At 38.9% G+C, this 26,833-nt stretch overlaps 1 protein-coding gene across 2 annotated transcripts in view; it reads left to right on the forward strand.

Moving 5' to 3' along the window:
• Positions 1–5,374: 5,374 nt before the first annotated feature.
• fubp3 (far upstream element (FUSE) binding protein 3) overlaps positions 5,375–26,833 on the forward strand; it is a 97,655-nt gene continuing 76,196 nt past the window's right edge. For both annotated transcript variants that reach the window (XM_039764264.1, XM_039764265.1), the window contains exon 1: positions 5,375–5,590. In XM_039764264.1, the coding sequence (XP_039620198.1) occupies positions 5,492–5,590 (99 nt within the window). In that variant the 5' untranslated portion in view covers positions 5,375–5,491. The remainder of the gene's footprint in view (positions 5,591–26,833) is intronic.

The following is a 26,833-nucleotide window of genomic DNA, read 5'->3' on the forward strand; positions in this document are numbered from 1 at the left end:
TCTGTCACTGAAGCTGCTCCTCTGTCTGGAGATGATCCTGTTCAGTGGATGCAGTGGACTCTCCATGATTGACAGGAGCCTGCTCAGCGCCCGTCGCTCTGCCACGGATGTCAAACTGTCCAGCTTAATTCTTACAATAGAGCCTTTTTTGTCCAGGCATGAGACGTCCCTCTTCTTTATGCTCCCTCCCCAGCACACCGCCGTGTTGAAGAGGGCGCTCGCCACAACCGTCTGGTAGAACATGTGCAGCATCTTATTGCAGATGTTGAAGGACGTCAGCCTTCTAAGGAAGTATAGTCGGCTCTGACCTTTCTTACACAGAGTATCAGTATTGGCAGTCCAGTCCAATTTATCATCCAGCTGCACTCCCAGGTATTTATAGGTCTGCACCCTCTGCACAGTCTCCTCCGATTAACACACATACAGCCTATAACTAAAGACAAATCATACCTGTGTGGTTTATTTGGGACAAATTACAGTCTAGTCATCCCAGGTGATGTCTCACTACACACCTGTTTATAGCAGGGGTGTCGAACTCCAGGCCTGGAGGTCCACAGTGGCTGCAGGTTTTCATTCTAACCCTTTTCCTAATCAGTGAGCAGGTTTCACTGCTAATTAACTCCTTTTCCCTTCATTTGTAAGGCCTGTTTTTAAGGATTCAGTCCTGTGAATTGACTCTTTTCATCATTAAATGGTGGCCATACAGAAATGAGCTGACAGATGACCAGGTAAATTTGGCCTTCAAACTCCAACCAGTTTCTTAATGAGAAGCCGACTCTTGCTGTTAATTAAACCCATTATTTAATTCCAACACCTTGTTGTTACTCTCATTCTGCTGCAGCAGACATTTCCAAAACTGTTGATTTTCTGTTGATCAACCTTACTGAGACCTCCACCTATCTTTATTTCCACATATTGTGTGGTGGGCAAAGGTTAGTTAGTCATGTGGTGGCTTGTTTTTGTGTCTCATTATTGTTTGGTTGCTAATTAAGGAAAAAGAAACAACTAAGGGGCCTGAGTCAAGTTAATTAAAACTACGACACAAGAAGTTAATTAGCAGCAAAAACTGGTCACTAATTAAGAAGACGGTTAGAATGAAAACCTACGGCCACTGCGGCCCTCAAGGACCGGAGTTCAGCACCCCTGGTTTATGGCTTCATATAAAGTCTGTGGCTGAAAAAAATCGATAGAAAAGTTTAGTATTGTGGCAGGCCCTTTAACCCTGCTTTATTGTGTTGTGCACTAAGAAGTTCTGTTTGCTGTAATCTGTTGCTTATGCACTCTCAACAGCAATTGTATTGACCCCCCCTTCTTAACCTGGAAAGAGGTCTCTCTTTGAACTGCCTTCCCCAAGGCTTCTTCCATTTTTTCCCTACAAGGGTTTTTTCTTAGGAGAGTCAAGGCTGGAGGAATGTCAAGAGGCAGGGCCTGGTAAAGCCCATTGCGGCACTCCTTGTGTGATTTTGGGCTATACAAAAATAAATTGTATTGTATTGTACTCAGGCAGCTTTGCTGTTGATCAAAAATGATGTGGGCTTTATTTGTATTGTAATCACGCATCAGCCACCTCCAGTGAACATCTAGTGCCCCCCAGGTTCATTTTGTGAGAGGCATGGTGCTTAAGAGTCCCAGCTTCAATTCAGCCCAGGCACTACTACCTGCATGGAGTTTGTATGTTCTCTCCATGCCCATACTGGTTTTCACTCAGGTCCTCTACAGTTTTCTTTCCGACATGATTCAATGGCCCATTAGGTTAACGGATGTGTGCGTTGCGTGTTACATTGGAAGAATTCATTTTCCAAGGCAGTCTAGAAACACTGGCCCAGTTTGTGCATGTAGTTGCCGAGTTCTCGGCCAGATGGCGGCTCGCTTAACAGGTGCCAGATGTGTCAGGTTAGACGTTAGCATATGTTGAAAGCGAGGGGCATCACAGCTGTAATTGAAATAAAGCGGCTCCTACTTTGCATTTTCTTCTTCCAAGGATGGGATTCTACAATTTCTGCATTTCAAGTGACTCTTCAAAAAACAAGTCTGGAAGACATTTTCTCCGCACCGCAAAACAAAGCAGCTGCAGTCTCACCAAATAATATGGGATGTTAGATCTCGATTCCGGATATTTCTAAACTTGAGATGCGGGAAGATTGCTGAGCTGTGGGGTTCACTAAGCCGTGAACAGGAGCCAAGACAGTCAAGAGTAAGAAAAGAGGCCGCTATTAGGGTTTGCTTTAGATACCTTAAGTCAGGGGTCTCCAACTCCAGCCCTGGAGAGCTACTGTGGCTGCAGGTTTTCATTCTCACCCTTTTCTGAATTAGTGACCAGATTTTGCTGCTAATTAACTCTTTCCTTTAATTTTAATTGATGCACAACTTAAGCCTCAAGCTCCTTAATTATTTCTTTTTTCCTTAATTAGCAACCAAACAATATTAAGACACTAAATGAACCAACACATAAACAGCAACAACCCGCATCCATCACACAATAACTGAAAATAAAAAAAGGCGAGGGCCTCAGTAATGTTGATCTGCTCAGGTCCACAAAACATTTTGACAGCCAGCGCTCTTAAAAAGAAAATCAACAGTTTTGGAAATGTCTGCCATGGCAGAATGAGTGTCATGGAATTAAATAACGGGTTTAATTAGCAAATAGAATTGGCTTCAAATTAAGAAACTGAATGACGTAAAGTTGGTTGGAGTTCCCAACTTAGTTGGTCATCTGTTGGCTCACTTCACATCAAATGTATGTTTAGGTGCCATTTAAGGAAAAAAAGAATATATTTAGCACTCAAGAGTCTCAAAAGTCAATTAAAATATAGGGAAATAGTCAATCAGCAGCAAAAACTGGTCACTAATTAAGAAGAGAGTTAGAATGAAAACTTGAAGCCACAAATAGCTCTCCAGGACTGGAGTTGGAGATCCCTGCCTTAAGTCATGATAACTTTGAGGCACATGAAATGCGCTTTAAATGACTCTAAGAGAGGCCTGTATATTGTTAAAAAAAAAACAAGCAATTGTTGGGCAAATGGCTTCTTTTGAATATGGGGCTTCCTGTCTCTGCAGTGGGTCCTAGTAGCAGAAATTCACCAGTACCTGCATTCATCAAGTGTGTCAGAATTATTCCTAGGAACTGCGCTAAAATCTGACTGGGATAAGAATTTGTCCAACCCCAAAGTAGAACATGAGTAGTAGATATGAAGCGTCCTTCACCCACTGCCAGCGAGGAACAAGAGTTTGCATTTAAACATGAATGACGTAACGATTTTAGTGCAAAATGAAGGCATTTTGTAGTTTCCTTGGAAATCATGACGACGCAATGCACAATCCCAATTCCAAAACACTTGGGACTGAATGGAAAAAGCAAATGAAAAAAAAAAAAGTGTTTTGTACATTAACTTTTGATTTATATTCAAGACAAATCAAAGACAAGACATTTCATGTGCTACCTAATGAACTGCATTGTTTTTGAACATATACATTTATTCTGAAATTGATGCCTGCGACGCATTCCAAAAATGTTGGGGCAGGTGCAGTTTAGGACTAGAAACAATGTGACAAGTTGAAATAACAAGGTGATGTAAAACAGGCCAGGCCATTTTGTTCTAGTATGTAAAGTGTCTCCAAAAAAAGACAGAGTCCTTCCAGAGAAAGAATTGCTTGAGGCACGGCAATTTGCCAGCAGTTGTGTCAGAGAATAATCTGACACTATGGGAACAACGTTCCCAAAAGACAAATTGGTAGGACTTTGGGGATTTCAACCACTACAGTGTACAAAATAATTCAAGGAATCTGGTCAGTACTCTGTGTGTAAAGGCCAAAAACCACTTCTGAATGTGCCTAATCTCCGATTCCTCAAACATCATGGTCCTAAAAACCATCATGCATCTGTAACGGATATCGTGACTTGGGCTTGGCAGTACTTTGGTGAACCTTTATCAGTCAACACCATTCACGAATGCAAGTTAAGGCTATGCAAAGCAGAAGCCACGCATCAACACCATTTCGGAGGAACTGCTGATTTTTCTGGACTCATTCCCATCTGAGGGAGAAAGTAGCATTTTTGTGTGTTCTTACAAGCCTTATTAAATATTTTTGGAAAAATAATCTATGGTGTTCTCCAGGCCAAATAGGAAATGGACCACCCAAGCGGTTATCAGGTCCAATAGTCCAGAAAGATGTGTCAGTACTCATGGCATAGATAACTTGCATATCCGTGAGGGGATCATTAATGCAGAAAGAAATGTACAAGTTTTTGAGCAGCATGTGGTGCCATCCAGATGCTGCCTTTTCCAAGGACATCCCTGTATTGTCCTTGCACAGTGCTGCCAGTTCTGTCCACCCTATTGAAGCAGAAAGTTAATTGCATCTTCCACTCCAATCTTTGTCTAATTGGCAAACTGCAGTGGGTCCAGGTGGTCTACCACTAAAGAACTCATATAGTCTTGGACCAGCCTCTCTATCGTCTTCATGATGTGGGAAGTAAGGGTCCCTGGTCTGTGGTTAAATGAAAAGTGCCTGACTTCTTTGAAATAGTGGAACAATGTAGGATGCTTTCCACAGCAACTGCATTTCTTGCATTTAGCTAGGACTACTGGAGAATCAAAAAAAAAAAAAAGTGATCAGCAAACACAAAACCGCTTAAAACAACACTCCACATGCCTACATTACTGATCCCTGTTTTTTCAAATTTTGTGAAAAGGCGTAAATTTATTTTACCCCTGGAGTTGGTTAATGTGGCATACACAACTTCAAGCTCTTCTGATCATTTTTACTGAAGACGCCTATTGGTTTACTCTTTATTATATACGTGTAATTTCCTGGACAAAACAATGCTCCAAAAATAACTATTTTCCGGGCTCCAAAAAAGCTCAACATCTTGCATAGACATCAAAACAATTCGAATGGCATATCATGCGGGGATTTTCTTATACGGGTCAGTCACCAGGCGCAGAGCAAAAAAAAAGAAAAAAACGTACGTGATTTCAAAGCATTCATAAGTAATTCTTAACATATAAATATGAAAAACACTGTACGACAAAAATTGCAAGATAATTATTTACTTGCTTTCCAGTGAGACTCAACAAGTTTCACTTTCTTGTCAAATAGAGTTAAAAGTCTTACAGTAGCATATACGCGTTCGATAAAGCACAGACTTACCAATACCAAGGAGGACTAAAATAATATTAAAAAATATAAAAACCCTCAACACACCCGCTAGTATTACAGAACACTAACTTCCAAACACCAATCTCCTTGCGTACTGGCACGGCACAGTGATATAAACCAAGCTTCCCACTAGTATGGCTGACCGGAAGTGTAGTTTTGGCGCCGATGACGTAGGGTCCGCAGGTCCCCTATCTCTCGGGCGAACGTCGTGACTCTCGCGTGCGCTGCCTGCGCGTTGAAGAGTTTCCGTTTCCCGAGGTCGTCGCGTGCAGCTCCGTGCTGAAATTTTTTTTTTTTTTTTGGGCCGTTACTGAGTGCTGCGGCTGCAAGGATGATGATGATGGCGGAGTTAGTGCAGGGACAGGCCTCTGTGGCTCAGCCCGGGATCAAAGCCGACGGCTTCAGTGACGCGTTACACCGGGCTCGGCAGGTAATGTGCACGGGACGACAGACTTGTCAGGATTCTCGGGCTTGGAATGAAGCCAGGCCCTGTAGAAAAGTTGTATGTGTTGTGTTTGTGCATGGGGTGAGTTGGGGAGTACGCTTTTAAACAGCATAACCCCCTCCCGTCCCACCCTGAAACTTTCATTTCACACAGCCTTTGGGGAAATCGTGGAATTATAGAAATGAACTCCGTATACGAGTGCATTTTGTGACTTTAAATTAGGAAAGCATGCGGCCGAGGCCTGTGCAGGACCGTATTAGTTATGTTAAGCGGCTGACGCTAATGTAAGCGTCCAGGAAACAACTTCCAGGGCAGAGGAGCGAGCCAGGGGCACCGCCGGCTGCAGACTGCAACCTGTTGTTTATCCGCGTGAAGTTGGCCCAACAGACGGGGCGTGGGCCTGGCGTAAGCCCCGGCCTGGCAAAGTGCGCCTGAGCCGTTTGGAGAAAGGCTCCGGCGGCGCCCGAGTGTTTACATTCTTGTGAGGGTAAATTAATACGAACTCCATTTGTTTGTGGCGTTAGTAATTGAATTGTTACGTGCATTCGGAATTAAGGTCAGTGTCGCTTGTGTCTGAAGTGGGGGTACTGACAAATACCAGTGTTTCCGAGGGGGTCTTAACTGAGCAGTGACCTAATGACACGTGGCTTGTGTTGGAGGCTGAAGAGGGTGCAAAGTTAAAGGAAACAAATGGGGGTCGATTGCATATCAGTAGTAGCCCTAGAAATGACACGTTCAGATTGTGAAGTTCAAGTCCTAACTAGCATTCTATTAGAAAGGCTTAATGTGTTTGACAGAAAAGCGTTTCCTTGACACCACCTGTGTCCCATGAGTCATAGTGATGATCTATTTATCAAACCAAATAACCAGGCAAGAGTTTGTTAGTCTTTCCAACTGCAGGTCCAACTCCGCGCCTTTCACACCAGGAGTTCCTCAGGGCTCTGTCCTCGGCCCTATGCTGTTCTGTATCTGTATGCTTCCCCTTGGCCATCCTGTTCTTGGCTTTGGACTGGGTTATCATTTTTAATGCGGGTAATACTCAGATCTGTTTTCAGTATTTAAAAGTGGAAGTTCATCAAAGCTTTCTCAACTCTCCCTGTATGCCTCAGTGAAATTAAAACCTGGATGAAATATAGCTGTTTAAAATTAAACGGAAACAAAATCATACTTGTGCTAATTGGTCTTAAAGGTCAGCTTAAGAAAATGATCTCCTTTTCAATCACTCGTCGTGAGGACTTAATCAGATCTTAAGCTTCTGCCAAGGGTAACCTTGGTATTTTTCAGGTCTGTTATTTCTTCATAATCATGGTATGTATTAATTTGCCACATAAAACTGTGTTCTAATGTGAAGCATTTTTAAAAAAAAGTTTTAAAATTCCTTTTTCATTTTTTGCAGCATACAATGGGGCTAATGGATACACTAGTCCAGAGATGAATGAAAAAGCCTTAAAACTTAATAAACATCAGGGTTTTTTTTTTCAGGTCAAAAATGTTAGAGTATTGATCCATGTGTAGAGATTGCACACATATTGCAAAACAGTACATCCATTACGCTCTAAGAAAGAAGAAAATGTTATTGTGACATTCAGGTGTTTTAAAAGAAGAATCTGTATTTTACTCCACCACTTGTCTTTTGGGCCAGGGCCATGGACATGGATTCACCTCAGAATGCCATCTCTAAATATTGCTGTTGACACTGAATGTTGATGCTCGGGTTTGAATTGCTGTCTTGGTTCTGCAGGCAACTAGGTAATAATAATGGAAAAAGTCAAACTTCTGATTATTTGTGGCCTTGCACTCTACAGAAGCTTATTTTCTTGATTTTAGTGTGCACTTCCACCATTTGGTGACACACAATTCCCATCTCACACTGGCTCAGTGGCAACTCGGGCTCCCACCTCACTCTGCTCTTCCAGACCACAGATAAAGAGCACAAATTCAATTGTGTTTTTCTACCACACAGCACTTGTTGAATCTGTAAATTCTCTCTGCCGCGCCTCACCCCAGCTCTTAATGCTGCTGCCGGCACCACTTACGGACCTACTTTTTTGCCAGCTTCTACAGGTAGCGTGGAGCTGTCATTTCTGTCTCAAAACATCAGAATCTGCTTAGGTTTTACATGTTCATCCTGTGTATTTATGGATTGTTATTCGTACAAAGTACAATTAAACTCTTAATGTGTTCTTTTCACTATGCTGGGACTCTGTGTGAATCTCGCTCTGTAGGAATTGTAAAATAACACTTAATATGATCTGTTAAAAGTAAGCAACATTTAGGAAAAGATGATCATATGGTAAATGTGCTTATCTGTCAGTTACAAGCCATGGTGGAACACTTGTTGGATGGAATAGAATTGGAAAGGCAAAAACAACATAAGCAGCATGCAGCCTAGTGCTGGGGGCTTGTCTGGTTGTCCTATCTCCACCCACAATGACAGCTGAGAGCAGATGTGTGAAAAGGAAATGTATTACCTGAAGGAATATAAAATTGAGACAAGATGATAATTTGTAGTTTACTTTCGTTATCATGAGGTTGTCTTAATACGTGAAAGGCATATTTTCTTGAAATCAAAACCTTTGATGTTTAAGAATAGATGTATTTGGTAAGCTTTAGGTCTTTATCATTCATCTATGGACAAGTGTCCATTAGTCCCATTGCAAACTATATAAACAGACCGGGTATTTTTTTTAAAGTTATAAAAAAAAAGCTTCACTTCAGAACACAATTTTATGTGGCAAATTAATATATGCAGTGATTGTTAAGAAATAACTCCAATTTAAAGGACAAGTTCAGTATTTTTTTAAGAAACTTCCATTTCCGTAACAAATCCCATGTTCAATCATTTCTCTCATTTCTAATGCTGAGAAACTTGTTAATGCTTTTATTACATCCTATATTGAGTGCCTTAACTCTCGTCTGACAGGTGCCCCTTTAACACAACTCTAGTTGGTTCAAAACTGTTTAAATGTGTCCTTACACAGTCTGTGATGAAGCACTTTAGGGTTTGGGGTGATGCATTATTTATCTATCCATCATTCCCGTGTGTGTATATATAAAAATATATATTTTATTTATTCACATACACAACACACTCTAGGGTGCTTCGCTCGCTCACCCACCCCCCTTTGTGCTATGCGCCAACCACTTCACGTCTCTGCCGCTCACATTATGAATGCTATATATAAATATTATTTATTAATAATTTATTTAATTAATTATTTACATTTATTAATTATAAATATTTATTTATTTACACACATTTATTTATAAATAAATAAATAAAATATATATAAATAAATATGTGTATGTATGTAAAATTATCATATTCCCCTTTTAGGCGAATTTAGCATGATTCTCAGAGTCTGGCCCTTTTGGTGAATTAAGCGAGATCATCTGAGCTGGGATGGGGTGGTTCCTCTTACTGAATCGAGTACAGTTTTCAGAGCTCCTGTCCCTTACTGAGTTAAGTGGAAGGAATTTATTGTTGTAAAATACTGAAAAGTACAAAATTTTAAATACTGTGATACAGTCATTTCTGGAAGTAAACGTCGACTTTCCATTCAAAACCCCCCAAAAAACAATCAAAGAAGATGGTGGAGAAAATGTGCTTAGACATGTTAAAAAAAATAGATGTAAAAAAAAATATATATATTCGTAGATTTTATGTCCATCTGGCAGTTGCATGCTTTCTTAGCCATATGCAGCAATGACATTTTTGATGCTATTATGAATCGGATAGAAAATGAAATATAACTGAGGCAATAGACAAACTAACACTAAAACTTAATGAAAGAAAAATTAAATAGAAACAATTACAGGAAATAAGTGATGGAGTTGGTACAAATTTCTTGAGTCCAATAAACATTCTGGTTATCTGCCCTCATTAATGTATCCAAATGAGAGCAGAAATAAATTATGTGAATAAATACCAATTTCCTTGAACAGCTACAAAGAGAGCACAGTGTCCACCTGGGACATGAGTTTGAGACCCCAGTGGTCAGACCATCAGCCCATGCGACAGTCAGTGGGCTTCAATAGGATACACACTTCTTTTTTTTGCTGTTTTTATTTCCATTTTTTTTTCTGTTTAAAGGTTCCTTTATCGGGCTATATTGTCGGTTGTATGCGCAGTCTGTTAGAATGAAAAATGCAGCATATTTTTATTAGACCATGCAAAAAACTTCTTAGAATAGGCTAGTCGAGAAAGACACTCTTGAGTGAGTGAGTGAGTCGTGGATGATGTCATAAGTATGGTGAACTGCATTTTCACTTTGTTGAATTCATTTCAGTTAGATGACTTTTCTGCACTAAGATTTAAGCAGTCCAAGATTCATTGTAAATCACACTTGTTTGTGTGTGTGTATGTATATATATATGTATGTATGTATATATATATATATATATATATATATATATATATATATATATATATATATATATATTATAATATGCATGCACACACACCCACAAAATGGAAATGAATAATCTACACATTGTTAAATTTCATCTTTCATTAATGAAATGGCTGAAATCCAGACAATATCAGACTTTTTCACCATTAGTGAGATATTGTAGCCAAGAATATGTAAGTAAAAAAAACAAAGGAGTAATTTTAAAGAAAAATAATTAGAAATACAATTTTGCCATGGCAGTGTAAGTGTTGTTTACAAGAAGACATTAAAGGTGTAAAAGGTCCGTAATGATTTATTTCTGCCCATCAGAGATAGAAAGATTTCTTTTTCTACATCAGCAAAGTTGAAATTTCAGCTAAGGTGTTTCGACATTTGAGTTCCACTGTATTAATGTAGTAAGCACTGACTTTTATCTTGGTTGTCTTCATAGTACCTCTTAGGAGTCCCTTTTGCTTCTAAAACAGCATTATTTTTCAAGGCATTGATTCAAAAAAGTGCTGGAAGCATTTCTTTGAGGTTATGGTCCATTCTGACTCCATGTCATAATGTACGGTATATCTTGCACTTTTTTGTCGCTTTTTCCCCCACATTCATTCCACCTTATCCCAGTGGTACTCTTATTCATGGCACATGAGGGAAGTGATGTGGTCTTTTTGGTAAGGCACATTATGTACAGTATTTGAGAAAGGGTAGATTGTAGCAGGGATTAGGTATGTTGCTTCATGCCGACAACGGCCAGTTAGCATTAGGAGGCCTACTGCTGCATCACATACATTCACATGCTATCCAAGTGCCCGAGTTAGTTTCACGTGAATTTGGACACGACAAAGTGACCAGAGTTCTCAGAGTTATGATCTAAATCAGACCTTTCCCTTCAGTCAGTTGTGTATTATATAGATAGATACAGTAGATACTTTATTAATCCCAAGGGGAAATTCATAGAATGCAATGATACAGACAATGAGCCTTTCTAAAGTCTGCATGGCAAAAATTACCTCAGACATGGGCATTCCGGTGAGCACTGCTAGCATGTACTGAGTTTTTGCTATGTACAGAATGCAGCAATGCAGATGTGGCACCTTAATAAGTCATCTTTCTGAAAATGACATCAAACACAGAGGCACACACCTCTACTCCTCTTAGTATATGTCAACTTGTATAATAACAAAATCGACTGACGCTCTGGTTGGAGCCAAATGCTGTCATTAAATGAGATATGAATGCATTTCTGTACAGTAAATGCCAGCTAAGCACTGCAGTGTGAATGGGTGAGAATGTGCAGTTTTGAAAACTGAGATTCCAATTACTCTCTGGTTTGTGCATTTTACTTTATGCCTCTGATTATGACAACATCTCGTTCAGAGAAGCCGTATTGCAACATGGCAGACATAGAGGAGTTACTTTACATGGCTCTTGTTGTGCTGCATGCCCATATATGTCCTAATTATGTTTTGTACAGTTTGCATGCTGAATACATTTAGAAATGGCCAATAATTTAAAGGTCACTATGTGCATTACTATAAATAGTAATTCCACCTCATTGTCAGCCCAAATAAAGCAATTTACCATTGCTGTTCTCTATGTGTAAATGTAAGTTGCAAATGAATGTCTAGCATGGAGGACACTTCTTCCTGTTTTTGCTGATGCACACATGCCCAATGTAGGCAATTAGCTATGTCATTTGTTTTAGCCATTTTTGCGCAGTTGGAGAATCTTACATAAATGATGTGAAAATGCTAGTATGGGCAGATTGGTTTTGTTTTTATTTATGTATTTTAAAGTAGTAGTATGGACATATCCTTAGTATGGTTTAGTTTGCCGTTTATTTTGATAAAAAAAAGTTTAATGCTATTTTTGGAGGCCAGGTAGCAGATCAAGAGCAGTCTCATGTTTCTCCCAAAAATTGGACTAGCAACTTCTATGAATGCTCTCAACTGTGTATGTGAAAGTCTGAGCTCTGAAAACTTGTGAACATAGCATATTTGCGAATAAGACATTCTTAATACCATTCCGCTTCTAGCATCAGCAAAAGGCAGAAAGATCTGTAGATTAATACTGTTTATGACCAATTCTGACTACCATCTGCCCCTCACTGCAAAAAAGTAAAAATCAGTCAAACCAGACACCAATTTTGGTGGTCATGTGCCTGCTGCTGTAGCCTTGTTGATGGCATGTGAATTGGTGTGGTCTTATGTTATTGTAGCTCAGTGTTCGCTGTGCTTTCAGAGATGGCCCTCTGTACACCCATGCTGTAAAGAGCTGTAATTTCACCATACGCATGTCGCCATCTAATAGCCTAAAGCAGTTCCTACACTATCACTAACAAGAGGTTTCACTCCGTGAACCACCACTCCTTTGATATTTTCTGGTTGTTTTTAGTGAACTCTAAGCAAGGACATTTTTATGTTTGGTTGTTGAAGACCACAGTGGCTGTAGTGTTTTTTACTGACTCTGTGTCTTCATTAGAATGCAATAATAGAACTTGCTTAATTTTGTGGGATGCTAGTGTTTTCATTCTGCAATGTCTGATCATTCTTCTGTTTTATGTTTTTTCCTTTCTGATGAGATTGTCCAAATGATTTTTTTGCCAAGAGCTGATTAATGATTCTCAGTCCTCTACCATTTAACTGGGTCCTATTTATACCTGTGTGTATTAATCATGAAGCATATGTTTTATTAAAATGTTTGGAAAGAAATGAAAGAAAAGCAAATTGCTTTTTATTGATTAGTTAAAAACACCAAAAAATGGCATTAAAAAATGGAATGCCGCTTTTTAAAGTTAAAAGAAACATTTAAAGGTTAGGAATCCTGATAAGAAAACTAATTAAAATTAAATGCAAAAATATTTCCTAAGCAGAAATTGCATACTCCTCTGCTCTAGAAACTATGCTGCATTAAAATCCCAGGAGGACAGTTTAGTGACCGCAGTCGTACTATGTTCTCACGTAGGTTATGTGTATATTATGTTTGTATGACTGTTTGTGTACTGTATAGTTAATTGCAGCCAAAGGAAGAGCTGTCCATGGAGCAGGCAGTTAGTGTTAAGCCGGTGGACCTCATAGATTTGCCATCCAATGTGAATGTATTATGTCATTTTCTTGTCTTTTTTTCTCACAGCTTGAGCATTGTTGGTAAAGGTACAGACTTAGTTTTAGCCAGCCTTGTTCTACAATATATCCATGTACTATATAATACAGCCTTACCGTTTGTGCGTGTGTATGCCATCCATCAAAGCCCTCCGATTGGTCAGTTTTGCTTTTGCTGTCAATTCATACATGATCAAGACAAGAAGCACCAGACAAGAGAGGTTGACACAAACACACACATGAATATACTGAAGGTAGGCGTAACAAGAATACTAATGATGTTTTCACAGTGGGTATTGGTGGTAGTCGAGAAATGGACAGGAGACGAGCAAGATGGCTTGCAATGTCAGGGTCTGAGACACCTAATTTACATCTCTCAAATGAGAGAGGATGCACCAGGCCAAAAAGGTTCAGACAAGCTGGAATACTGAAAGAAAGATACAAGGTTAATGCTGATGGTACACATGAGGCAAGATATATCAAATATTTTAAAATTTATTCTGTTACATTGTAGCTAGAAATGTTGGATTGCTAATAAAATTTTGACTTTGATATTAATACTAACTTTCTGACTTCCATACCAGTAACAACCCAGTTCCCAAAGAAAATAATGGAAAAAAATCCAGTTCCAAAAATCCTGATATGTCATTTTAAATTTTTTATTTTTGGTACTTTTCCAGTACCAGTGTAGTGCTTAACCCTAGGATCTATTAATCAGTAAAACCCTTTCCATGTGGTGGTGTGGATGCTGACCGTGTAAAGGTAAAACAGCCATGGCAGCTTCCATGAGAAATATTCCTGGTGACCTTGTACTTCCTGTACTATCTGTAGTGTTTTAAAGTTGATGAATTCTCCAGATGCTGACAAAAATGTGTTTTCTCTAATGTGCCCATTTTTCACTTGACTGATATGCCATAGCCACCTTTTTTACATTACTAAACATTTGAGTATATGATGGTAGTTTTCCCCTTGCATTTTATATATGTTTGCCAGTGTCTTCAACACACAGCATTGCCAAAAGTTCTTGGTACTTGAGTTTACCTTGTAGTGTGCTGCCTAAGGACCAGTTAACAGTTGTGCTTATGCAGAATCCCAGGTGCAGTTCCCATGATTTTTGGTGAGTTTATGCACATTTTTTGTGAGCACTAAAGCAGATTGTTTTGTGCATATTCTAGTGCTAATACTGCATGCACTTACTTATCATTTTGTGCTTTATACGCAGTTGTCAAGCAAAGGAAAAAAATCACCAGGGTCATTTTTTTCATCTACAGGCATCTTGTTGAACTGTGAAATTTAGTACGAAGCCCTGTTTGCAAGTAGTGATAGAAGTTATGGGCAACTGCAGTCATAAACATTGTTTGTAGTGATGCCCAATAAAAAAATGTTAACCTCATTATTGAATGTGGAATGGAGTATATTTTAAGAAAAAATAATACAATAGAACCCAATGGTGACCAGTGCTGTAGCTCGGCACATAAAGATGTGTTGGAGACAGACAAGACTGTGTAGAGACCTCTCTGCTGGCTGTGGTACACTTTTGTCTGTGGTGAATGGCAAGTAAATGTGGTCAGCCTTGTCAGCAGGAAATGGGAATCGGGAAAGGATAGTTGCTATTGAAGGGCAAAGTGATGTATTAATGTTCATGTTGATAGCAATTTTGCCTGGAAAATATGCTTAATGTCACATTCATTATCGACATATTGTGCTTCTCCCATGGTGTTGTGAACATGGGCCATTGAATATAGCTGGTTTTACTGGTGAGCTGTTAATTGTTCGTATTAAAGGGATGTGGGGAAAAAATGCAGGGAAAAGCATAGGTTTGAACAAGGCCTAAGTCACAAGGCTTTACCGCCATTTATTATTGGACAAGTCATTCTTTTTATTTTCATCCAACCATCCATTTTCTTAACCCGCTTACCCATCGCAGGGATGTGGTGCAGCTTGTTCACAAGGCAGGAGCAACACCTAGACATGGTGCCAATCCATCACTGGGCGAATATAGACACACAAGGCTCATTCTTTGTTACCAGTTGTCCTCCTCAAATATTTAACTTGCATATTGCATCATTGAAATGGCATTATTTTTCATTTCTTCTCAAAAAGGTTAAGTTGTGTTCAGGGCTGTGGTAACAGCAAAGGCTGTGCTTTTTTTAAATCTGTAGCCTTGCGGCTAATTGATGCTTCTTCCAGTTTTAAAGTTGCAGCATGAGCTGGTTTCTTTTGCAGTTTTTCAGCAACAATAATTATTCTTTCAAGTTCAAAAGGTATTGCTTTTTTTTATATATATATAATGTATAGTCTTTAGGAACTAGTCTTAATGTCACAACCATTAACGTGACGACATAAAAGAAGCAGCTAAATATATAGATAATTCTTGACATCACCATATTTTATGCAGTGGCACAAAGCAATATACTTTGCACAATAAATTCCTAATGAATATAATCACGAATCAGCCAAAACATTCAAACCACTGACAGGTGAAGTAAATAATATTGATTATCTTGTTATAGTGGCAGCTGTCGAAGGGTAGGGTATGCCCGGAAGCAAGTTAACAGTTCTTGAACGGGTGGTATGCTTGCCCATTTTTCCTGCTTCCAACATAAGTTATCTGAGTGATTTTTTTTTTTTTTTTTTGGAGAAGGATTAGATAGATATAGATCGATATTTTTATTAATCCACAAGGGGAAATTCACTTATTATTAAATTGTAATGGCTAGATGACTGTGTCAGAGAACCTCCAACATGGCAGGTCTTGTGTTATGTTCCCGGTATGCAATGGTTAGTGTCTATCAAAAGTGGTCCAAGGAAGGACAGTTGGTGAATTTGCAACAGGATCATTGCCACCCAAGGTTTGTTGAGGCGCATGGGGAGTGAAAGCTAGTCGTATCCCTCAGAAGAGGTACTGTAGCCAAATTGCTGAAAAACTTAATGCTGGCCATGAGATAAAGGTGTCAGAGCACACCATGCATTGCAGCTTGCTACATAGCTGCAGACCAGTTAGTGTCCATGCTGACTCCTGTCTGCTGGCAAAAGCACTTACAGTGGGCAAGTAAGCATCAGAACTGGACTGTGGAACAATGGAAGAAGGTAGTCTGTTCTGATATGCAGTAAGGTAGTCTGTTCTGATATACAGTAATCCCTCCTCGATCGCGGGGTTTGCGTTCCAGGTGAAAATCCGCGAAGTAGAAACCATATGTTTGTATGGTTATTTTTATATATTTTAAGCCCTTATAAACTCTCCCACACTCATTTTAAATATTCCCTGCACAGTTTTACAGCATAAACCCTTTGTATTCTCTTACATATTAGGTAAGATTCATTGAAATTATGTATGTAAACACACTGTTTATATACAGTAAAACCTAAATATTTTAAAGATATAGAGTGTCTCCGATATCACATATGTTACAGCCATTACAATAGACAGGCCACCAGCAATAAATACGTACATTGCAAGAAAAATTGTATACAGTAAGTGTGTACAGTGACACTAAACGTACGTACATGTACTAAGTACTGTAAGTAGAAAATTAATTATGGTTACTCACCAACAATGACACGACGACTTGTCCGATAACGATGACTTTAGTTTTACTGCACAACAAAGGAGAGCGTTACAGCTCTTCTAAAGGAGCCTCTTCAGGCAACTATATATCACCGCCGTTGTTCTTCTTCCAGCAGACTTCAATCCAAATTCCTAAAGCAGATTCCATCCAGACTATTGCCTTATTACATCCACTTCCAACTCATTTTGCACCCTGGTTAAAAGGACACTGCGGCCGTAGATCTTATATTCCTTTCCTACTTTTTAAATAAAAAGAATCATAGCCTCATTGAAGCAGTAGCAGGAGAAGATCGTTTTGAAGCCATAATGAAGGGCTTGACTATGCTCAAAGATAAACACAAAAGTTAACTCTTTACACAGCGAAACACGTTGATGCTTAATGAGCGAGACGAGATTTCCTGGTTAACACTGCATTCAGCACACAGGAACTTAACTGCATGCTCTGATTGGTTAGCTTCTCAGGCAGGAGAACTGAACTGTGTGCTCTGATTGGTGGGCTTCTCAGTCATCCGCCAATAGCGTCCCTTGTATGAAATCAACTGGGCAAACCAACTGAGGAAGCATGTACTTTAAATTATAAGACCCATGGTCCACAGAACCCGCGAAGCAGCGAAAAATCCGCTATATATATATATATATATGTGTGTGTTATGCTTACATATAAAATCCGCGATAGAGTGAAGTCGCAAAAGTCGAAGCCCGATATAGCGAGGGATTACTGTACTACACTTTCTTTTTGATCATGTGCACAGCCGTGTGTGTGTGTTTACCTGAGTAGGAGATGGCAGCAGGATGCACTATTGGAAGAAGGCAAGCTGGCAGACAGTTTGATGCTCTGGGTAATGTTCTGCTGGTAAACCTTAAGTCCTGGCATTTATATGGATTTTACTTTGACGCATGCCACCTATCTAAAAGTTGTTGCAGACCACGTACACCCATTAATTGCAAAATATTTCCCTGATGGTGTGGCATCTTTCTGCAGCATAATGCGTAAAGCCACACTGTTAAGATTGTTCAGGAATGGTTTAAGGAACATGACAAAGAGTTCAAGGTGTTGACCTGGCCAACCAAACTCGCCAGATCTGTAGCATCTGTGCTGGAAAAACAAGGAGGACCACCGAGTTTACAACTCGTAGGACTTCAGGGACCTGCTGCTAATATTTTGATGCAGATGCCACAGGACACCTTCAGAGGTCTTGTGGAGTCTATGCTTTGACATGTCAAGTGCTGTTTTGGCAGCGTGAGGGGGGAACTGCACAATATTAGGCAGGTAGTTTTAATATTATGGCTGATAAAGGTGTGTAACATTTACATTGTAATGTCCTGGTGGGTCGGTCTGTTGGTGATTGCAAGCAGATATTTAGGTCAGAGAACATAGTTTTTACAGCTTTTGTTTTGTAAGAAGAAATTACCGGTAAATTGTTGGGTCAAGAATGGCCTGTTTAACTTAAGAATATTAAATGCCTTTAAAACATAAAATATAGTTTGGCAAAGTGAAAAATTTTACAGATGAAATGGTAGTGTTGTGATAACTGCTGCTATTTCATCAATCTTGTGACCAGGGTTCAAATTCCCATGTGGAGTTTGCAGATGTTCCTTCCATATTCTCAAAGATATCCAGGTTAGCTTAACTGGTGACTGTAAATTTGGTCCCTGTGGGCTTTCTCATGATTGAGAGGAATTGTTTCTCTATCATAGCTGGTTACTGCATTGTGCCTTATGCTGCTGAGGTAGGCTGTGGAAGCTTTGACTGTGAACTGGAGTAATCGGGTTGGAAAATGCAATGTTTTGACATCCGAAATGATTTTGACATTTATTGTCCCCACCACTGACTGTCCATAATATAGTGTAGTGCATCTTGAGGGAAAATGGTCCATTTACTTTTCTAGATGGATTGGTTTAAAGGGTAACACTTATGTTTTGCGCTCATTCACGTGGGAGCATTGAAAAATGCTGTATAAGAAGGAATGGTCCAGTAAAATTTTTTTTTTTATTTATATACATATATTGCTTACCCCAAGTTGTTTATAATGATGACCAATAAAAAAATGTAATTGCATTATTTAATGTGGAATGGAATGGGGGAAAAAACTGATACAATAGAACCCAATGGTGATCAATGCAGTAGTTCTGCAAACAATGTGAAAAACATCCATGGTAAAAAGAGAAACTGTCACGTTACACGTGTTGCACAATCCACATGTCGGATTTTCCAATTGTATGCTGAAAACATGCAAATAACTTGCATTTTTGTGTTGAAATATTATTAAATACATACATCTGAAATAACTGGCACATTGTATAACAAGGAGACTCATTCCAGACTAAAAAAAAAATCTCTGTGACAAAACCAGCGTCTTGTTTTTGAAAGTTCAAATGATTTGACCATCCACAAAAAATGCAATGATAGCATATTTATAACCTGCAGTGTATAAGGTTCCTTATTCTTGCTTGTTGTTACTATATATTAAAAGTGATCTACAGTGGTGTGAAAAACTATTTGCCCCCTTCCTGATTTCTTATTCTTTTGCATGTTTGTCACACAAAATGTTTCTGATCATCAAACACATTTAACCATTAGTCAAATATAACACAAGTAAACACAAAATGCAGTTTTTAAATGATGGTTTTTATTATTTAGGGAGAAAATAAAATCCAAACCTACATGGCCCTGTGTGAAAAAGTAATTGCCCCCTGAACCTAATAACTGGTTGGGCCACCCTTAGCAGCAATAACTGCAATCAAGCATTTGCGATAACTTGCAGTGAGTCTTTTACAGCGCTCTGGAGGACTTTTGGCCCACTCATCTTTGCAGAATTGTTGTAATTCAGCTTTATTTGAGGGTTTTCTAGCATGAACCACCTTTTTAAGGTCATGCCATAGCATCTCAATTGGATTCAGGTCAGGACTTTGACTAGGCCACTCCAAAGTCTTCATTTTGTTTTTCTTCAGCCATTCAGAGGTGGATTTGCTGGTGTGTTTTGGGTCATTGTCCTGTTGCAGCACCCAAGATCACTTCAGCTTGAGTTGACGAACAGATGGCCGGACATTCTCCTTCAGGATTTTTTGGTAGACAGTAGAATTCATGGTTCCATCTATCACAGCAAGCCTTCCAGGTCCTGAAGCAGCAAAACAACCCCAGACCATCACACTACCACCACCATATTTTACTGTTGGTATGATGTTCTTTTTCTGAAATGCTGTTTTCCTTTTACGCCAGATGTAACGTGACATTTGCCTTCCAAAAAGTTCAACTTTTGTCTCATCAGTCCACATGGTATTTTCCCAGAAGTCTTGGCAATCATTAAGATGTTTCTTAGCAAAATTGAGACGAGCCCTAATGTTCTTTTTGCTTAACAGTGGTTTGAGTCTTGGAAATCTGCCATGCAGGCCGTTTTGCCCAGTCTCTTTCTTATGGTGGAGTCGTGAACACTGACCTTAATTGAGGCAAGTGAGGCCTGCAGTTCTTTAGACGTTGTCCTGGTGTCTTTTGTGACCTCTCGGATGAGTCGTCTCTGCGCTCTTGGGGTAATTTTGGTCGGCCGGCCACTCCTGGGAAGGTTCACCACTGTTCCATGTTTTTGCCATTTGTGGATAATGGCTCTCACTGTGGTTCGCTGGAGTCCCAAAGCTTTAGAAATGGCTTTATAACCTTTACCAGACTGATAGATCTCAATTACTTCTGTTCTCCTTTGTTCCTGAATTTCTTTGGCTCTTGGCATGATGTCTAGCTTTTGAGGTGCTTTTGGTCTACTTCTCTGTGTCAGGCAGCTCCTATTTAAGTGATTTCTTGATTGAAACAGGTGTGGCAGTAATCAGGCCTGGGGGTGGCTACGGAAATTGAACTCAGGTGTGATACACCACAGTTAGGTTATTTTTTTAACAAGGGGGCAATTACTTTTTCACACAGGGCCATGTAGGTTTGGATTTTTTTTCTTCCTAAATAATAAAAACCATCATTTAAAAACTGCATTTTGTGTTTACTTGTGTTATATTTGACTAATGGTTAAATGTGTTTGATGATCAGAAACATTTTGTGTGAGAAACATGCAAAAGAATAAGAAATCAGGAAGGGGGCAAATAGTTTTTCACACCACTGTAGAGACGCTCATGATACGGCAGCAGTGACATGCACTGCAGCCATTGTTATGAAATTCAGATCTATCACAGTCCTGTAGTTTATGGTTGTTCCAAAATCAAACAAATCTTCTGTCTATAGTAACTCTAAGAAGGAAATGCATTGCTGGGCTTATTTTCAAGAAGTAAGCTTCATGTAACAAAAGCCAATTGTGATCAAATGAATACACAGCCTCTACTACCTTGTAGTTTAAAGGGGTGGGTTAGGGGATGGGCTGGACTGGTCATACTGGTAATGACATGCCATGGACTCTTGGCATTTGGTTTTCCAGCAGTTCAGTTCTAGACCACTGACATCACTGGGCCAGTCTTTTTTTTTTTTTTTTTTATATGAAGATGGTTGCTTAATTTCACACCATGATGCATATTTTTTGTCATCTACCAAAGCTCCCACATGAATGAGTACTTGTTGTATTTAAAGATACCAAAACTTGACTGTTCTTATTTAATGATTGGTCAAGTTTGGTGTTCTCTTTTGGGAAGTCACAGAGCAGATGAATCTTTGCTGTGACTGTAGGTAAGGAATGCTTTCATATTGGTGTGGCCTTATGAGAGTCTCTGATTAGACTTGAAATCCCAGGTTTCTTATTCATACTCTCCTTGTAGGCTCATAGAGGAACATAGGAAAAAGCATTTTAGGATTATTTTTCTCCTAAGTTAAATGTTGTAAAGGCACTCATGAAGCCTCACAGTGCTTCTTTCTTGGTTTGGTTCTATCTGCAGTTTGCACGATCTTCTTTTTGTTCATGCGATTCACCCCCCAGTCCTATAGCCTTATAAAAAGTGATAGTGAATAAATTGATTATTAATTTGACATCGGACAGATGACTGTAGGTATCTAGTAATGGCCTGGTTTCCTAGACAGTTACCATTTCTGCTCTGAAGATTGCCATCAGGGTAGGTTGTGATGTCTCTGAATCCTGTGCTAAAAATTTTAGCTCAATAAACAAATTAGTAATTTTTGCAATAGAAACTCAACTTTGTTTGCATGGTGCTTATCCAAAGTTTGGGTTTGATGAATTCTTAAATTAAAAATAAAATGAAGATTTAATGAAACTTCATGTTAAATGTTAAAACATAGTGTGTTCTGAAAACACTATATCGGAGTTAGAAAGTGTAATGGATGGGGCTAAATGTATATTTTTCCAGAAGGTTGTTCTAAGGCCTGCGAAAACTCCCAAGGCTCTTAATGTTTGTGTGAAAATAATTGTGTAGGCGTAGTGCAAGGTAGACTAAACATCATCCTTTAGCTCCATAGTACTAGTTTTATTAGAATCAAATTATGAAGTACAAGACTTAATGATACCATGGTGGATTCTCCAGAATTTTTTGTTTACATCAAATAACCAAAGAGCTTACATTTGTTTTTAGAGGTAACTTGTTTCAATAAGCTTAATTTATTTTATCTTAAGGTGTTTTCATACCTACTTTATTTGGTGTTTTTTTTAATCAACCTGTTGTGCGATTTTCCCCTGAAAGTCATAATTATTTAGGTACTGTAGATGTGAATACGCCAGTCACATGTGAGTGCAGACTAAAATAACCAGAATGAAAATGTTTTGGAAAGCGTGATCTCAGTGCAGCATCAAGCAAACCCCTAGAGTGGCTAATATGAGGCATGAATGTGTTTCGACCCAGGACAGATCTGCTCACAGAAAATGTGTATTACGGCTGAAACTGTACATTCTGTTTTAGTTGAGCTAAGTGTCTATCTGTCAGTACTATCGGTATGTCATTCATAGTATAATGTTATATATATATAATGTTATGTAGCATTAAAAACAATAAAAAGGTTTGAAAAATGCACATAGGTACAAATGTGAGAAAAATCACATTTAAAGAAAAAAGACAATTGCACAAGCTTAGCTTAGCACCTGATTAGGCCCCATATTTCACTTGTGAACGGATCACTTAAAACATATCCAAAGGTGTGGAGAAACTAATAGCAGTTCCTTGTGAGACCAATGATCAAACCCTGTAATCGTACACTATCAGAATTGTGTGCGTTGGATGAGTGCAGTTGTTTCTGGGAAGTAAATTTGCAGTGTTGCACAGTTATATAAAACATACCTAATAGGTCTACTGTCATAAAACTGAAGCACATCAATTTATGCCCTCTTTTGAGCTCTCACCTCTTTTAAACATTTTTTTTGTATAATGCCTAGTAGTGCATAATTTTCAAGTAGTCTTCCAGTTGTTTGATAATAGATGTTTTGCTCATTAAGTTTAATTTGGTATATAAACCAAATTATGTAAAATGCTGCAGCAGTCCACAAACACAACTGTTGATGATTCTTTGACATTTTGCCCAGGGGGAATACAAAAGTGAAATGAAAGAAGTCCACAACATGTCTGCTGGGAATTTATTGATGTGATTAATTCTCCACCAGTCTCTGCACACTTCTTGTGTTCTAGATTTAACTTTAAATGGATACATTTGCCATTTTTGATGGCAAATTGAAAACATTTTCAGAAAGGTTTGCAAATTTTATGAAAACTAAAAGCTGGAATTTCTCATTCATAGAAGGATTCATTCACTTGATTCAGGTCATTCTAGAAGCCTCTTTGTCAGTATTTCCAGCTTGTCAAAGAGTCTTCCTCGGTAAGTCTGTACACGCCTTGTACACCTTGAGCTGTTTATCACAGTTTTCATGGTGGATCCCTTCAAGCTCCTTTAGACTGGGTAAGAAGTCTCTGTAAACTGCCATCTTTTGGTCTCTTCACAGATGTTCTAAGGGGTTTAAGTCTGAGCTTTGCTCAAGCCTTGGTCATTTAAGGACAGTCACAAGCATGTCCCAATGTGTTATTTTAGTTGTATGCATCGGGTCATTGTCTTGCACTAAGGTGGACCATCCCTATAGTATGAGGTGGCTGGTTTTCTTCCCTCAATTCTGACCAGTCTCGCTGTCTCTGCCACTGAGAAGCACACGTTTAGCTTTTGGCTTGTACTACCATTCCTCACTGTAGTGATCATATTAGGTGTGTGATAAGCAGTGCCTAGTCATTGCCATACATAGTGCTTGGAGTTTGGTTCAAGAGTTCACATTTCATCTTATCAGGCCAAAGTCATTTAAGTGCCATTTGGCAAACTCCAAGCAGGCTGTCGGAAGCCTTTTTACTCAAGTGGCTTCCGACAAGCCTGTCTACAGTAATGCTTGATTGATAGAGTGCTGCTAAGATGGTTATTCTTCCAACAGGTTCTACTATCTCAGCAAAGGATTTTTGAGGCTTTGTTAGAGTAACCATTGGGTTCTTGGTCTCTTCCCTAATCAAGGCTGTTCTTGCCCAGTTACACAGTTTGGCTAGACAGCCGACTCTTTAGTCCTAGTGATTCCAAACTTCCATTTTATAATTCTTGAGGTTACTGTGCTCCTGAGAAAACTCAAAGCTTTTGAAATGGTTATCCAGTTAGGTCATTTTGCCATGGATAAACTCCAGCCAAGTTCTGGACACATCTCAAGGAGCATTAAAACAAATGGAAGGCCTCTGACCATAATTTGGAGTGTGATGTTAAGAGTCTGAATATTGATATGAATGAGAGAATTCAGTGTTTCTTAATAAATTTGCAAGCCTTTCTAAATATGTTTTCACGTTGTTGTTATAGGGTTTTGAGTGTAGATTGGGCAAAAATGGCAACATTCATTTTCTTTGAAATTTTATTGCAATCATTCCATACAAATCAATCAATTTTTACAAAAGTAGAATTGAGAACAAGTCGACCCCTCACCCCTGAGAGAGAGAGAGAGAGAGAGAGAGAGCAAGGAAAACAGAGTAAAATTTTTAAGGCTTGTAAACATATCTAAATTGATAAGTCTATAGAGATGAATGGAGAAGAAAAAGAAATGCAGAAATAACTGCTTCCTCTGTGCTTTAAGAGCTTATTTTAAAATATTACTGATTAGATCCTGCCATGTTTTGAAAAAAATCTGTACAGATCCTCTAACTGAATATTTGATTTTTTTCCAATTTCAAATAGTATAAAACATCGGTATCCCACTGACTTAAAAGAGGAGAGTTTGGATTCTTCCAGTTTAGCAGAATAAGTCTGCATGCCAAAAGTGTAGTAAATGCAATCACCGTTTTTCTCCTCCTCCACTTTAAACCCATCTGGAAGAACCCCAAACACAGCTGTTAATGGGTTAGGAGGGATTGTAACCCAAGGCTGTCTGAAAGGTAATTAAAAATTTTGGTCCAGAATGATGTTAGTTTGGTGCAGGCCCAGAACATGTGACCCATTGCAGCATTCGCAGGTTGGATCTTGCCATGGAAACATTTTGGAGAGTTTTACGAGAGACGGATGTGCTTGATATATAATTTTGAGTTGAGTAATTGTATGCTTTGCACATATGGAGCTCGAGTGAATTCTCTGCACTGCTATTTTCCACTCCTTTTCTGATATATTAATTGAGAGATCTTTTTCCCCGTGTCCTCTTAGATCTTTGAAAAGGAGGGACTGTAAAATGATTTTATATATTGCAGAAATGGTGTCTGAGTCCTTGAGATTGAGCAAGATTTTTTCCAGCATGCATAAGGGTGCAAGATGAGGAAAATCGGGAAGGTTCTGTTTAACAGAAGTTCCTAATTTGAAGATAGTGAAATAGATGTGTAGCTGGAATGTTAAATTTGGAATGCAATTGTTCATAGGATGCAAAGACGTTGTCTATATAAAGATCTCTAAGCAAGTTAATCCCAAACTTTTTCCAGATATTAAAAACTGCATATGTTTGTGAAGGTTGGCAGAGGTGCCACAGATAAAAGCTTCTCCATCTTAAAATGCTTTCTACATTGGTTCCATATTCTAAGTGAGTGAAGCACAATTGGGGTATTAGTATATTGCCAATAACTTGCTTAACATATCAAATTTTAATGTATATTTCAGTTTGAATAGAAAAAGTAAAATCTTCCAATACAGATACTGCAGATGGTACTATGGAGTATTACAGGGTATCTGACACTGCCATCTTTTTTTGAATGTATTTTTAAATTCTACTCTGAAAATTTTTTTTGTTGGTGCAGTTTTAGCTGTTATCAGCAAACCAAGTAGGTGTCTGTTCCATGAGAAGGGGAAAACTTGTCATTTTCAAATGCATCCTAACATCACTTGCCCAGTGGAGGAGTTAATAGGTGCTAACTTTTAAAATAATTAGCATAATTTAAAAGGCCTATTTTTGAATTTCAAACATCTGCCACTATTGAAAAGCATGTCTCTTTCACTGCTTTATCCAAATAAATTCTACGCGTAATGGTCATAACTGGAAGCTATTTTTCTACATATACTGTAATGGAGTTGAGCTCGAAAGCCGTGGGGGGCGGAGTTTCGTGTGACATCATCACGCATCCCACGTAATCAAGTGAACTGACTGTCAACGCAGTACGTAGAAAACCAGGAAGAGCTCCAAAAAGCGCTGAAGAAAGCATGCATTATATAATTCAGAAGGCAGCGAAACAATAAGAAGCGAGCGAGTGACACATAACAACCATATTCATGAGTGCTACTACTTTGGAAACAAAGCACGGTGTAATCCTAAACTTTAAATTAAGTTCATAGACAGGCTGCAGCTGGCGTTTGTCATGCCCACGGGTAATGCGGGATACAAGTTTAATGAGAGGACGCAGGATATAAACGAGTTTTGATCACTTTGTAACTAAGTTAAAATTGCAGGTGAAGGGCTGTGCTTTTGCAAATTCCGAGAGACTGTGTTTGTGGGGATTGACAGTTAAGGCGGGTGGGGGAGTCACGTCATCATCTCTCCTTCCATTCGTCTCATTTCGCTCTGAGCTGTGCTCCGCAGCTAACGCAGTGTTACAACTTTGTGACGCTGCCACCAAATACTCACAGAAAATTCCACAAATTAATACACACGCTGTGTCTAGAGTCTCTCCACACTGAATCCTCCAGGCACTACTTAACAAAAGGTTACATTGACAATCGTGTTATTTTTAAAATAGTTCCTTTTCTTAGCACAAGCATAGCTGAGAAGCTTTGATGCATGTGCTCCATAACGCGTTAAAAATCAGGCATTTA

This window comes from Polypterus senegalus, chromosome 9 (genome assembly GCF_016835505.1).
Source record: "Polypterus senegalus isolate Bchr_013 chromosome 9, ASM1683550v1, whole genome shotgun sequence".
NCBI classification, from domain to species: domain Eukaryota; kingdom Metazoa; phylum Chordata; class Cladistia; order Polypteriformes; family Polypteridae; genus Polypterus; species Polypterus senegalus.